The sequence below is a fragment of the Numida meleagris genome, chromosome 1, assembly GCF_002078875.1.
Source record: "Numida meleagris isolate 19003 breed g44 Domestic line chromosome 1, NumMel1.0, whole genome shotgun sequence".
Lineage (NCBI taxonomy): Eukaryota > Metazoa > Chordata > Aves > Galliformes > Numididae > Numida > Numida meleagris.
The window spans coordinates 78778255-78793879 of record NC_034409.1 but is presented as its reverse complement, the minus strand read 5'-3'; the positions used below and the strand labels follow the sequence as shown (position 1 = coordinate 78793879).

Below are 15625 nucleotides of genomic sequence, written 5' to 3'. Positions count from 1 at the left end.
ACGGAGGCACACTTGGTGTCAGGCACATTCTCACATTGCCCTGTTTCCATATGCACATGGTCATAGTGATAATTCTCCCAAGGAATGTCATTTTCCACCTCCATCTGTCCTGCCAAGTGAAACCCCCAGCTGCAGTGTCTTCACACTCAGCCCAGCACTCTGCTTCTAATCTACAGCCAACAGAGGTGTGCACATATGTGGATCTCTGTGTGGATTTGTGTGTGGAAACCACATGCACTTGTGGTTTTATACATGCCAATGCTTTGTGAGATGGGGAAAATTCATGAGGGTGTAGAGTTTGCAAATACAACAATTTTCACAAATTTATGGATCTAGCTGCACAAATGTGTTGGCATGTTCTCATCTAAAGTTGCCAGCACAGATGTACATCTACAGAGGAGGCTGAAGCAGCTGCAGGCACCCCACAGGGTATCTTGGGCTCCCACTGCATGGTTTGTCAGCTCCAACACACTCCATGCTCAGGCCAAGTCTCACTCTGACCCTCTGCTGTGCACACATATGCATGCAATTTCATAGCTTGCGTCTGACAAAATACAATTAAAAAAAAAAAACACCTACACCACAAAAACCCACAAACAGAAACCCACCATTAGTGTGAAATGCACGGTCCCCCAGGAGTGCCGAACCAAGCTGGGCTTTTGTGTGTGTTGTTGGAAGCACAAATAATGAGCAACTGGCTCCAAGTTATTTAGGTCTAGGCAAATCTGCATCTCTACTCTTAAGTGTCCAAGCCAGCACATTTCTTGTCCCCGTCTACCAGATTGGGCTGGCTGCAACAGCTGGATCTTCTTTTGCTAACCACTGGGATGCCTTACTGTGATGGAAATGCCAAAAACACGGTCTGTTCCTCAGGGTGAAATCTCATGGGAGGTATCCATCCTGGATCTCTCTTTGGCAGGACCTCTTTGGTTGTCCCCAGGTACCACAGGGACCTGTAAAACATTGGAGCTATTGCAGTTCTCACTAATTTCCCACAAGACATTTCCAAGAATGGCTACAAAGTGTGAGTACGTCTTGATGTTTGTTTTTGACTCATGAAGGACTCTAAAAACATGATGTTTCCATCACCCATCCCAAGCTCACTAGTAGTTTGTTGGGTTTTGCATCACAGATGAAGAACACCAAGCATAAGTAGCTGTAGCTCAAGGCTTCAGTAATGGGAGTGATTATTTTTGGCACGCTTGGACTGGAATGTGTGAGGAAGTTGAGAGAAGTGCCTTTTCTGCTGCTTCTCAGCCTCCATCCCAGTTCATCATAGGCCAATAAGAACATATGTATGTCCTTGATTTTACTCACTCTTCATAAGAATGAATGAGTTAAAAAAACGTTGGACCCAAGGCAATCCAACAGTTGCTCCACTTTTCTAGTTATCCACTGTGTCTTTCATAGTAGCCAACACCTGTGCTTTTGTTTCTAAAAAAAATCCCAAGCTAAAGAACATCACAGTGGTTCCAACCCAAACTACTGTATTTCTCAAGTTTTTCCCATGCAACACAATTAAATGGAAACACTAACATTAATTTCTCTCTTTTCTCATCCATGCATTCTTTTTATACTCTGTTCAAACACCAGTTCAGCAATGCTAATATTTAGATTTACACCCTTCAAATTTGCCTATCCTCTTTAAAGCTCAAGTATCTCATACGGGTGAGTCACTTGTCCACCTTTTTGAGAGTACAAGGAGTGAAATTCTTTAAGCTTTCTGTTTTTGGCACAACAACATTCCGATACAATCTAAGAATCACAGAGACACCCTCTGGTCCCACAAGAACTGGGGAACAGGTTTGGCTAGAAAAAAAAACTGTCCCTCATGTGATGGGCACCCTACCAATCACACAGCACTCTCCTCCAGCAACCCAGGCTCCTTAAAGACCAGCCGAGGAGGGGAAAAGGGGCTTCTTGGGGAATTCACCAGCCGGACGGGTGGGTCTGGTTTTCTGCATCACCAGCAGGGAAGGGTGAGTACCTGGCTTTGGTCACTGTCTTCCTCTTCAGAAAGAGGAGCAAAAAGCCTCTGGGACAAGAAAAAGAGGTTTTTATGTTAAACGATTTCTATTTGAGTCTCTGGGCTGTGTTTAATATGAGTGAGGCTGCTACCTGGGTAAGGTTAACTGCCGAAGATTGTTAAGGATTGCTTTCTTCCTTCCACTGCAGGCTCTGCCTTCTATAGGCTGTTTTAATTTGTTTCATATATTTTTTTCTCCTAAAGACTGGGGAGGAGGGAATGGGAGAATTAGGTCTGTTGCCAACAGATTTGAGTGTCAAAAAAAAATCCCCACCAAGAAAGACAAATCCCCCTCACTTATGAAAATAGGAAAGGCCAGGAAAAATATCTCTTGTTTTGGCTCTGCTGAACTAATGAGGGAGAGAGGAAAAAACTACCTCCCAGCTCTATATCTGAGGTAATTATGCCTGATGATTTACCAGCCGCCTCTCCGTTCGCAGAGGCTTCATTTCATAGCAATCTCTCTTAAAAGGAAACTTAATTAGTCTCTGACCCCTGCTTGATGCTGAGCTTTGTTTTTGCTTTACAATTCTCCCCTGGTGGTGTAAAACGACCAGCTGGCTCTTCCCTTTCTCAGTGTGGTTGGATCCAGGCGACCACACTGTTCTTTGCCCGGGGTGACTGCGTGCTTCTGGCAGGTGGGGTGGTGGCAGAGGAGCGTGTGTGCGCTGGAGGTATTTGCCTCAGGATAAATAGATGGCCAACCAACACCCGCAAACATCCGCCTGTATGCAGCAGGGTCCAAGAATTCACTGATAAGACATTTAATTGCATTAACAACAATAACAATGAATTTTGTTTACTCAAGCCTTGCTGCATGGAAGCTCATCGTGGTTTGGGGTTGTGAAGGGGGTCTGTGTTCGGGGTTTGTGCCTTGCCCAGGGCATCCTGTCTCATGGCACTAGTACAGCCAGCAGCTCCACCTTGCCAAATTCCCTCCCTTGGCAACCTGTCACTGCTCATGCTTGTAGAGACAGTTTGTCCCTTGGGGCCTGGAGAACCCGAGGGGTAGGAGGAGCGGTGGCTGGACAGGGTGAAGGGCAGGGCAGAGCCCCCGGGCAAGGCCAAGGTTTCAGCTGCTGAAAGGCTGGGTTTGTTTGGCTGCGCTCAGATGGCTCCGAGACTTTCCACTGAAGTGTCAGGAGGCTGCAGAGCCCATGGGGGAACTGCACAAATGGGCCCCTTGTCTGTGCTTCTTTACACCAGGGGAGAAGAATGCCACGCTGTGCGCAGGCATGCTGAAACACGGGGTGGGTGCAGGGGGTGAGGCACAGCTCTGCTGAGCCCAGTCATCCCTCCTCGTGATGTACCACTCTCTCCCAGCCCCTCTACCACTGTGCTGATGATGGTGGGCAACAGCTTGAACACCCCAATTGCTGCCTGTGGTGAGGGTAAGATGTCCTCCCTCTGGCCACCCACTGACAGCAGGGCAGTGGCGGTGAGGGCCACCCCAGGCCTTGGGGAGAGGGATATGCAGTGCAGAGTTGATCACAGCATGGTTGAGGTTGGAAGGGATCTCTGAATGCCACCTCCACCCAAAGCAGGCTGCTCAGAACCATGTCCAGATAGCTTTTGGGTATCTCCAAGGAGGGAGACGGCATACATCTGGTGGCAGGGAAGGCAGTACCTCATGCTTCACAAATGCTGGAGTGAGTGCTGGCACTTTGTAGAAGCCAGTGATGCTCACAGGTGTGTTTTTGGACATCCCTTGGCTGCAGTTTTGTGACTCCACCACAGCTGGAACAAGACACAAGGCAATCAGAACAGGGCCTGTTTCTGCATGAGGCAACGCCAAGCCAATTTTTACTCATAGGCCTTTTTGTCTACAAATGGAGTAAGACCAGACTAAAGCAAGGGACATTTATCTGTAAGGCTATTGAAATCCTGTTTCAACCTGTAAAAATAGGATGCAGAGGCTTCAAAAGTTCAACCAGGCCAATGGGGGTTGGGATGCACCAAAGACTGAATCCTCCCTGAATCAAGGCACTCGTGCCAGCAGTGATGCTCTATAGGGTTGGTCACCTACAGCTCAGGGGCAGGAGCCAGTCTTTGCAGAAAGAAGCTTGCTTTTTGGCTCCCACAGACCTGTTGTGAGCCACTGTGAATGGAGGAAGGGAGGACAGGTTGAGAAAGCTCTCAGGCCATGGAAGTAACATCTGCCTGCAGCTCCAGGAAACTGTTTGGGCTGTAAAACTAACCTTAACCAGCCCACGCAGAAGGCTTCCCTACTTCCAAAATTATTTCTGTCCTCAGGCATGAGCTGCTGGCTCCTGTCTCTCTGGGAGCAGGGACTGCTTCCCTGTGTCACCCCAGGTGGGTGGCTATGAGTCATGCCTGTGTGAGAGGCAAACCCAGAGGTTGGTTTTGTGCCTCGGTATTCATGCACCTGCCCCAAGTGCTTTGGCTTAATGCAGCTTACCTCTGAAGCATAAGGGGGTGGGAAGCCACAGATCTCCTGCGGCTTCTTTCCTGGGGCGTGTTGGAGGGCTGGCTCTAAGCTCTCATCAGATCCAGCTGTTGTGATGGCCTTGGAGCTCCTCCCCAGCCCTGCACCCTTATGTTGATACTGGTCCTTCTAAATGGAGAAGGGAATAGAAAAGGGATTGCCATGGCATCGTTCATTTTTAGGTCCATGATAAAGGCTCTTCTGTCCTTTTTCTACTTCCTATTCTCTATGCATTGTTTTATGTGACCAGGCCCACAGAGGCTTTCAGATCAAGCCCTCTTTCTTGGGCTGGCGTGCCTGCAGTAATACCTGCCCAAGGAGATGCAAGAGCAAGCCAGGTCCTGCTTACAAGAAAGGGGAAGAAATCCAAATTGTGGGAAGCATGTGGGCTGAGTGGGGAGTCCATGTGCAAGAGTCTTCACATTAATTATCAAAAATAAAATGGCTGAGTTGTCTCCTTGAGCAGCCAAGAGCAAGCCAGATCTGGCATCCTTTTGGTCTGAGTGCTGTTGTTACACTGCAGGAGTGTCCATAGGAGAGAAAGGTAGGAGAAAGAAGTTTCTGTAATGCTAAGGAAAGGATTGTGGCTTTGTTAATCACAGGTGGTATGATCTATAATGGTGCCCCATGACACACAACCCAGCTCTCTGCATGGCAGCTGGAGTAGACCCAGTTTTTCATATGATAGAATTCATGTACCTATGTTCAAATCAGGAAGATATCCTTGCTTTTTGGACTGCCCCCTGACTTGTGATGAGCCTTAGCCAGCAATAACTAAAGGCTTTTCTAAAATCTCTGGAGTGTGAGCAAGGATTTAGGCTGTAGCATCTACTGCTTTCAGATGTGTGGAGGACAAGTGCTTGTCTCAGGTTTGTCAGGGTCTGTAGTACCTGTGGCCAAGCTTTGCCCAAGCCCAGATTTGAGTATTGGTGAGGCACTGGCACAGGCTGCCCAAGGAGGTAGTGGTCACTGTCCCTGGAGGTATTCAAGAATCATGTACATGTGGCACTGAGGGGCATGGTTAATGTGCATGATGGTGATGGGTTGATAATTGGACTTCATCGTCTTAGTGGTCCTTCCAACCTTAATGATTCTGCGATTCTATGATTCTGACCAGCAAGGCAGCGTGTGTGACTCCTGGACATACTGGCTAGTAATAAGTAGGGCAAGTTTGGCAACTTCAGGTTGACTTCATGTACCTGCCATTCACATTCAAGTACAGAGTCATGTAGCTTTAGATGTATTGGGCCAGCCTCCAACCACCTGGCTGGGAGTAAAAATGGCTAATCTGGGAAATAATGGCCACTCGTGCTATCCTGGAAAAATACCTATGTGTTCTGCTGCTGCTTGCGTAGTGGTGAAGCACCAGAGATCTCTCCATGCCAAAAACTCAAACTGCTACAGAAATGATGGCAGGAAATTCTGGCTTTTCCTCTGTCACTGTTTTGTTTTTTTTTTCCTCTGCCCTCCCAGCCCCAAAAGACAGCTACTGAGAGGCTGGAGGTGGCCCTATTGGAGAGGTCCCACAGTGCTCTGCTCCTCAAGAAACTTCTCATGGTTCTTTAGCAGTTTGGTCTGCTCTACTTTTTCAAAAGTTTCTTTGAAGAATCTCAGAGTTGGTAGACCCAGGAAGAGGGGTCCCAAGTGCAGGTACTCCAGCAGGAGAGTCAAGCTACTTTGCCTTTTGCCAGCTCAAGTTGGGCCCACTTCAGCCTTTCTTTCATTGCTTGTATTTTCTTAATGGCACAACACGTGGATCTGTCTCAGTATTGGAGTTACTCTTCCTTGCCATATACACACACGCTCTGTCCCTTTGAAAGAAGGGCTTCAATGGCTCTGGAATCTGGGCTCATTTCTCCACAAGGTCTCACACCTCAGAGTAATGCCTTTATGCCGCTCTCTCTGGAGGGGGCTGAATTCAATGCAGAGTGCCTGGGCCCAGCCTGCAGGAATTGCCTGGGCCTGGCTCTCAGGAATTTGGTCGAAATGCTGCTTGGCCCATCTCCCATGAGCCAGCTGCAGCCTGAGCAGCTCTGTTCCTCACACCTGACTGGGAATGGGGACCCCAGCTTCAGTTCTCAGCATGGGGGCAGAGGGAAATACCCGTAGTAAGGAGATGGCAAGCCCTGTCCCATAGTTATGTGTGTGGGATGCTGCTGCATCTCTGTGGTTATGTTTGGTTCCATGCTAGTGCTGGCCAAAAGGGAATGGCCAATAGGATGGATGACATGCCCTGGAAAAAAAGCTGGCTTCTTTGAAGGAGAAGTGAGATGAGGACACTAAACTCATTTGGTGTTCATCCCAGTAGCCATTGTTTCTAGCCAGATGGAAATGTGTCACCATGAGCTGTGCTTGTGCTGGAGGTCTGCATGGGTACTGGTGTGTCACTGAAAAAACAACCCAAAAGAGAGCTGAAGCCACAGCCTGTGGACAGTCATCCCGCTCTCGTGTAGCTCAACTATCAGGGAGCATTTGAGTTATCAACTTCATGCCTGAGGAGGTTTTTCCTTTAAAACTACCATGAAGCAAGGAGTGGGAGGAGTACAGACAGATGGGTTCTGTCTATCCTCTCCTCATGGGTAATTTCTGTTTCTAAATGAAGCCTATTGTACCGGTCTAATTGATGACTGTCTTTGATTTTTTCCAGTTTGCATGAAGATCTAAAGATGGCAAAAACTGACAATGGCATACGCATCTGTCAGGGTCTATTAATCCTGGGGAATGTGGTCATTGGGGTAAGTGAAGTGGGACATGTATGGGTGGCAGCATCCTTATGATGTACAGTACATACTGTACAGTATACAGTAGCCATGAAATCCCTCTTCACATGTGAAGACCACCAATAAACAGAGAAGTGCAGCATGAGAGGAGGGATAAAGGAGAGCTGTGCTGGCAGGTCAGTTGGGTGGGGATGGCAGGGTTTGATCCACAAGACCAACATGACTCTAGAGGAACAGCCCTTGCTGCTGACCAACACCTTTCCAGCCAACTCCTTCCATATAGTGACAGGAAAGTTTGTGTTAATTTTTTCTTAACATCCTCAAGTTCTAGGCCTGATCTTTGAGGTCCAGGCTGGGTGAGTTTTGCTTGCAGTTCTTGCATTAAGGAATAATACAAGAGGTTTCAGAGTTGGGCAGAGGAGGAGTTGAGGAGCTCCTGCTTGGCAGGAGGCTGAATAAAACGAACGCAGTCTTCTATTCAGGTCTGTGTTATTTCCTTGGGGAATCTCAACTTAATAGTTTTCCCTAATTTGTGCTTCTCAGATGTGCGGTATTGCCCTGACAGCAGAATGCATCTTCTTCGTGTCGGATCCCCACGGTCTCTACCCTCTGCTGGAAGCCACAGAAAATGATGACATCTATGCTGCGGCATGGATTGGCATCTTTGTTGGCTTTGCACTCCTTGCTCTGTCTATCCTTGGCATCATTGGAGTCATGAAGTCCAACAAGACTTTGCTACTCGTGGTAAGTATAGCAAAGTTTGCCCACTGATTCCTGCCAAGCTTAAAAAATGTTGGCTTATTTTCCCTGCTTGTCTTGGTATTTACCAACTGAGCAAAGACAGCTTTTATTAGCAAAGAGAAGCCAAAGGTTCTTCTTCTCTCTGGCTGTGTTCTCCCACAAGGTGATATCTCCCAAACTAGGGTAGCGGAATTAATAGCGATAACCACAATGAAGGTTTAAACCAAGTGTCCTGACCCTGACCTGGCCCTGAAGCACTGCAGAAGCACTTGTGCAATCAGATGCAGCTGGGATGTGGTTTAGATTCTAGTTTCTTCTTACTGCCTTTCAGCTGTCATGTACCATTTAGTTTAGGAGCTGATAAGAAATGACTTCTTTACAAGGCATTAGTACGTGTGAATATACCAACTATGGGTGCAGCTGACATTACGCATCAGCAAGCAAACAGAAATTACAGGGATGAGAATAGATAGCTTTGAATAAGCCAAGAACAATGTTAAGATGTAAACAAACCTCTACAATTTCTTACTTAGTCCTTTAGGTTGACAGTAGTGAAACTTAATTGGTGCTTGCATTAAGGGAGGGTAGAGTTGAAAACTCTGCAGTCAGCTCTATCTTGGCTTAATGTAGGGTGGCAGGGTATCTGTTTTAGAGGAGACACTCAGAGATATGACCTCTTGTGCCAGGGAATTCATCAGCAATGAGTGATGGAAGAGAATTTCTTTAACTCTGAATGTTGATGTCTTGACTGAAACCCAAGGCTGTGGTACAGGGCAGAAGCTGGGAAAAACATTTTGAAGTGTGGGAGGAGAAATGGAGGCATGAGAATTGCAAAGGGAATGTGGAAAAGGCTGAAAAGGGTTGTGCTGAGAAGGGAAGAGAAGCAGTGAAACAAACTGTGAGTGGTGCTCTTGAGGATCAATTTTCTTGAAGGTTCTTTCCTTTCAAAGCATGAGTGCTGAAGCAATCTGACAATGAAAAGTCAGGAGGATCTGAACAACACATTAAATTGCACCTTCTCTTTCCCTAAAGTGCAGTCCCTCCTGCTAGGATTGACTAGATTCTTGTTGAGAAGCTTCTAGCTTGCAAACAGAAGAATAATTTGCCAGTGAGACGCAGCAAAGAAAATGGCTGATGTTAATCTTGGGCATATCAGGCAAAGTATCTTCCATAAAGATAGGGCAGCATTAATGCCATTCAACAAGTTTATGATGATATCATGTCTGTGAGATGGAGTACAATTCTGGTCACACACCTTCAGGAAAGCAGATTGCAAACTGAAATGAGCACAGAGAAGGACTACATGAATGTTCAGAGGAACAGAACAGTAACTGGGGACACTGGTGCAGCTCAGTTTCTTTTGGCTTGAAGAGGGTGTGGGGCTTAAACTTTAAAAATACAGAATGGGAATAAACTGCTTAATTTTTTCTCCAATAGCTAACTCTACTCTCTATCTCCAACAGTATATTATCCTGATGCTGATCACTTACGTATTTGAAATGGCTTCTTGCATCACAGCAGCAACACACCAAGACTTTGTGAGTATGACTTTTCTCATGTCTTCATGCAACTGCACTGGAATATGTTGCAGTTCTATGAAATGATGCTTCCTGTTTAGTGGAGTAAATGGCCTGTGTGGTGGTACAACATCAGCTCAGAGGACTACTGATAAGTTAGAGTAAGACCCCACAAGGAAAGTCTCCAACATTCATTCTAATGAAGGAATTATCTTTGTTCTTTTGAACAGAGTTTTGTTATTTTTGACACTCCAAACTGTTTATAGCCTTGCAGCTAAGGAAATAAAAGTGTTTAGTCTTGCAGCAACAGGCTGATTAATCTCTCATACAAATCTTCAGCATCACAACAGGCAGTGTTATGGGTGAGGGAAAGATGACATGGGTTATTGCAGGTATTGGTGGGGAAAATGACCTGAGGCACCTCAGCTCCAAGCAACATCAAATGTAACCCACAGCTTCTGCACACCTCCTTTAATCTGACATCTGGAAGGACCAGCTTAAGAGTCACGCTCTGTGTCTTTGTTGCTCCTGCCCCTTAAATCTTGCTCTTTAGACTCCTCAGTGTAAAACTGGGAGTGGTGGGGGGAACAGCATTCCTGTTCTCTAGCTGCATACTGAAGCAAGCAAACCCACCCACATATTTGCTTTACATCGCCACTTATTTACATAGTTCCTTCATTCTTTTCAGTTGTTTTTTTGTTTGTATTTTTGTTTATTTGTTTTCTCCTGCAGCTTACTCCAAACCTCTTCCTGAAGCAAATGCTGGAGAGGTATTTGAAGTCAGAGACGGACAATAACAATGACAAATGGATGACCGAAAGGGTCACAAAGACATGGAATAATCTCATGCTCCAGGTAATAATAACATTGAACACTATCACTAATTACTAAACGCTCTGCAGCTCTGGAATTTCAAATCCTCCTCGGAGCCACTCAGTAATAAAAAGGATAGCATCTGCCTTGAACCTTAGACAAAGTCCTGACACGCTCCCCATTTTGCTTGTTTATCAGATGGCAGACTGACAAAGGCAAGCACTTCAAAAATCTCTCCCATAAATCTGTGGTTAATGCCTACCATGTGTAGAGGCCAGCCTTGTGCAGAGCTGTGACCTTGGCCCATGAAGACTGTTTCCTTCTCTCACTCCACAGAACCAGTGCTGCGGGGTGCATGGGCCCTCGGACTGGCAGGAGTACACATCTGCTTTTCGCATGACACACAACGATGCTGACTACCCTTGGCCACACAACTGCTGTGTCATGGACACCCGAGGCGAGCCCATCAATCTTGATGGCTGCAAGCTTGGAGTCCCCGGCTTCTATAACAGCAACGTAAGATTTTCTCTGTTTTTTCCATTTAACATGTGTTGGTCAAAAGTACCTTGCTGGATAGGAAGGAAATAGGGAATAGCCTTCCTCCTCTACTGTAAGCTACAGGTGTCCAAAACCTTTCTGAAGGAGAACCAGTGCTTGTAGGTTCCTTACCAAGTAAAACACAGCACAGATTGTGATAAAAGCTTTTCTGACTGAGTATTAGTAATAATCACAGAATCGTTAAGGTTGGAAAAGACCTCTGAGATCATCAAGTCCAACTGCCAACCTATCACCACCATGCCCACTAAGCCAAGTCGCCACATCTACATGGCTCTTGAACACCTCCAGGGATGGGGACTCCACCACCTCCCTGGGCAGCTTGTGCCAGTGCCTCACCACTCTTTATGAGAAAAAATGTTTCCTAATATCCAGCCTGAACCTCCCCTGGCACAACTTAAAACCATTCCCTCTCGTCCTATCTCTGTTACTCGGGAGTAGAGGCCGACCCCCAGCTCACCACAACCTCCTTTGAGGTAGTTGTAGAGAGCGATAAGGTCTCCCCTGAGCCTCCTCTTCTCCAGACTGAAAAATCCCAGCTCCCTCAGCTGCTCCCCATAGGATTTGTGCTCCCGACTCCTCACAGCTTTGTTGCTCTTCTCTGGACATGCTTCAGTGCCTCACTGTCTTTCTCGTAGTGAGTAGACCAAAACTTAACACAGTATTCAACATAAGAATTGGAAGAAAACTCTTCAAATGCTACCCATACGAAGCAGCAACTCATACATGCAGGTGATCACCAGCTAAATCAAACGCTGCCCAAAGATGAGTGCATACATGAGTGAGCAAGACAGCAGTTCTCCTCCTCTAGGCAGCTGTCAAAAGTAATGGAGAACAGATGGCAAGAGAGGAAGAGGCTGTCCTCTGGCACTGTGCCCCAGGAAATGAATAGCAGGGCATCTCTGAGAATTGTTTCCTATGGTGAGATCCATTTTCCGAACACATCACTTGCTGTGATTGCTTTACAGTTAACCAGCTTTTCCTGTTCAGACAGATTGCTGGATGAGCATGAAGTTCTCCACTAACGAGCATTTCTAGAAGATGTTCAGGTTTCCAAACTTGCCTACAGCTTTTGGATTCTGGAGTCCAGCTCTGTGTTGACTGTCCTTGTGTTCGGCTGGTGGATAGCACAGAAGATTGTCCTTTAAGTGTTTAAGATGGGTCTGCTTTGTATTTGGAGCTAGAAACATGCAGGTTATCTGCAAGTTGTCAGTAATTACTGTAGTTCTGGCCTGTCCTTTTGAATTACTCAAATTACAGTAGGAGAGGATCATGCCTCTTTACTCTCTCTTGGAGGTGGATGACCTTGTAACTGAGCAACAGAAGCTCAAAGCTCATGCTGATTCATGCATGGTTGCCTTACAGGGTTGTTACGATGCTATTTCTGGGCCATTGAATAGGCAAGCCTGGGGTGTTGCCTGGTTTGGTTTTGCCATCCTCTGCTGGACTGTGAGTACTTACTATTTGTTTTTATCTCCTCTTCTCTTTCCTTACTATTCCACACCCACTTGGGTGGAGGGGGATGACAGGTCTGAAAAGTATCTGCAGATGACATTTCTTTACCACCAATGAGCTTGTAGCCTGCTCCACTAACGGGGCTGCATACAAAATTTTTCCACCATCCCTGGCTTCCACGCTCAAAGAGCTAGATGGCCTTCTGGCATGCTGTGTCCTGCTGCAATCTCAGTAACACAGCATAGCAAACAGCTTGCAGATTCTTGTTTTTGGAGGGTATTGGACCATCTAAACTGTAATCATGACAGATAATTCCATTTCTAGTTCGAAGACTTTGCAGAAGTGTTTCAAATACTTAGGGTTCAGCAGTTTTGTGACAGATAATCCCCAGTGAGCTGAGTGATCCAGTCAAAGAGTTATGTCTGCACACATCTTCTTTCTTCACTGTGAAGTTCCCGTGCAGATAAAAAAGCTTTAAGCTCCCTGTTCCTGAATGAACTTTGCTTATCAAGAATTTCTGTTGCTCTCTCCTATCAGTAGGATTACATGGGACTGGGGGGAGAGGTGTGGGGGAGGAATGAGGAGAAGAGAAACTCAGTAGTCTTGTCTTTTCAGTTCTGCGTCCTCCTCGGAACCATGTTCTACTGGAGCAGAATTGCAAACTGAAGACTCAACATCCTCAGCCTTGTCCTGAAGCACTCTGTGAAACTGCATTCACTCATCTCCTGCTCCATTCTCCTTGTGCTGTTGAGGACCTGAAGTTTTCCCACTACCTCTCCCATATTGCTTTAGCCCCTCAGAAAGCATGACATACCGATGTCACACTCTTCTTGCCCCTTCTTTGCCCCTCCTTCTTATGTCTAAATGTCTCCTGGCTGAAGCACAGCCCTTCTCTTGCTGCGTGAGAAATCCTTGGAGCTAAGATAAGACATGATCTGATTTGTTCCGTGATGGGATCAGAGGGGAAAATGTTCATATATGACTGCTCCAGAAAAGTCCCTCTCTAAAATTAGGCCGAATGGAAATCACAATGCTATAGGTTCTGGTAGGAACTGCCTGAGTAAAGCTGTAACCTCCTGTGACCAATAAAGGCAGATTCAGAAAGGGAGATGACTGCAGAACTCTCTAATATATTTTATCTTTCAACTTCTGTTCCTGGTCTCCGTCACTCCTTGCCTTAGAGTAAGGAAGATTTTCTAAGAGTTTAAGTGTGTCAGCAGCAAAGACATATCACAGATGAAAAGTCTGCTGCTAGCCAAGCTCATTGAAAGGCTAGCTCACTCCTCTGCAATGTGCTGCCTGTGTTCAAGCCTACCTCCTGTCCCTACGAAACTCCTGCTTCTTCTCTACCTTCAGAAGTGCCAGACCATGAAAAATTCCACAAGCAACTCCATCAAAATCTACACGTGCTTCACACAAGATTTCATTAGAATATGTGCAGAATACAAAGGGTCCTCTGCTCCAGCTGGCTTTGTGGCAGAGGGGCTGTCCCACACCCCTCGATCACCCCGCCGCCTACGTGGATGCTCGTGTCCCCTGTGCACTCCCCATCTCACGTCCCCAGATCCAGCAGGACAGGCAGCAAAAAATGGCAACAGTCTTGTGAAAAATGCAAACAGGGTGCTCTCCAAACCAAATCCAGTCAGTTCAATAGTGGTGGTTTACTTCGGGCCACAGGCTGATCTGGTGTCTTTCCAAGTGAATGCTTCAGTTACGTGTTCGTGTAAACATCCTCTGGGGTACAGCGTTTTAAGGCGTACTGTCTCAGATCGTGGCAGTTTACCGGCTACTGTCATTCCTTGTTTTTGTATATTTGCCAAAATGATCATTAAAAACAAGTGGAAGTAAAAATTTTTACTCTTGCTCGTGATTCTGTGTTTGGGAAGGGGAAATGAAGGTATGTATCTGGGACACCCAGGGCTGTGAAGAAGGTTTGAGTGTGCAGTGCCCTGGTGCAAAGAAGGTGTGCAGGTCAGTGGCCCCTCACTGGAGCACTGGAGGAGACAGAGAGGGCAAATAGCTTGAAGGAGAATCGGATGCCCGAAGCGCAGAGGGGTTTTCTTTATGTCTGTGTGTTCAAAAAGGAGAATCCCCATGGATCAGCCTCGTCAGAGGGAAGGCTGTGTGGAAGGGTCACTGTTTCAGTGAGGTGGTGACTGTCTTTGAGAGTCTGGACTCTCAGCCATTTCCGTAAGCCTTCAGTCTTCAGCCCTTTTTTGTGAGACTTGAGGACATGGATAGACCACAGGCACCAGGTGTGTCGGTGATTTGGGTTTGTTTTATAAATGTCTTGTCTGCTTATTTGTTTGTTTGTGTGTATGTAACCGCCAGCTGCAACAGCACCTAGATCTAAATAAATCCAAAGATTTATTTAAGCGGTACTAGCAAAGACTTGCTTGAATGCTCCTTCTTGTGAACTGCAAATCCCTACCTACTGCAACAGCAGAGAGAAGAGGAATGGGGGAGGAGGGACAGCACACTGCCTCTGTCCTTCCTTGGGCAAATCCCTCCAAAACCTTCTCAGACATAGCAGCTTTGTGGAGAGCTGCTCACTTGCCTACAGATCTCCTGCTTGAGGTATTCCTGCAGGCCAAGTAGCTCTGGAAATAAGCAGCATGTTCAGGTATGGAACATGCTAGAGATTTCTGCATATGGATGTGGCTGGAGATACAGAAAACTTTTAAGTCCACAGTGGCAGGTAATTTCAAATATTATTTCCTCTTCTGGTCTTTTGCTTCAGACCTAGAAGTCTCTTTATTCTTGCAACATATAAATGTGCTGTGTTTATAGCACAGCTCTCAAAATAGAGAAAATATCTCAAGATTTTATAGGAGAAGAGAAACTGAGACTACTTTGAATACAGCTCTGAAATATTAACTGCTCCAACCAGCTGAAAATGATACTACTGACCTATGGCACAAATGGCAGTTTAAGCCAGTTTGGGTTTGGGTTCGTCGAGTTTACCTTTTACTTTTTGGGCCTTTAGCTCAGTTGGCAGATTATGATTTAGAGTTTACAAAGAAAAAAATAGAAGTTGTAATGAACCAGTGGTCTCTGCAATGGTGGATCTATGCAGAAGTGCCAAGCATGCTACAGTTCAACCAGAAAAACCCAGCTTTGGCTGCCCAAACTAAGGTGGGAGAAGAAAGATGCTGAGCAGGATTTTGAAAGATCCTGCACAACTTTTTCTGTTTTTTCAGCTTCTGAAGGCTGATCCCAATCTCTACAAGTTCCCTACCTGGGATGCCAGGGGAGGGTGAGGAAGGGATGGAGCCCATGATAGGAATGGTGGTGAACAGGTTTGTGTGTTGGCTGGGGCTTGTAAAGAAATCCTGCTCATTCTCAGCTGTTT

The 15625-nt window shown here is 46.2% G+C and overlaps 1 protein-coding gene across 1 annotated transcript; it reads left to right on the top strand.

Moving 5' to 3' along the window:
- UPK1B (uroplakin 1B) lies at positions 1850–14085 on the top strand. Its single transcript, XM_021384722.1, has 8 exons — positions 1850–1979; positions 7120–7207; positions 7736–7936; positions 9397–9471; positions 10183–10305; positions 10600–10779; positions 12184–12267; positions 12889–14085. The coding sequence occupies exons 2-8, from the start codon at positions 7139–7141 to the stop codon at positions 12937–12939; spliced, it is 783 nt and encodes a 260-aa protein (XP_021240397.1). The 5' UTR covers positions 1850–1979; positions 7120–7138; the 3' UTR covers positions 12940–14085.

Coding starts and splice junctions, on each gene's coding strand:
- UPK1B (XM_021384722.1), top strand. CDS start 7,139: ATGGCAAAAACTGACAATGGCATACGCATCTGTCAGGGTCTATTAATC. Junction 7,208..7,735: donor TGGGGAATGTGGTCATTGGG/GTAAGTGAAGTG, acceptor TGTGCTTCTCAG/ATGTGCGGTATTGCCCTGAC. Junction 7,937..9,396: donor ACAAGACTTTGCTACTCGTG/GTAAGTATAGCA, acceptor TATCTCCAACAG/TATATTATCCTGATGCTGAT.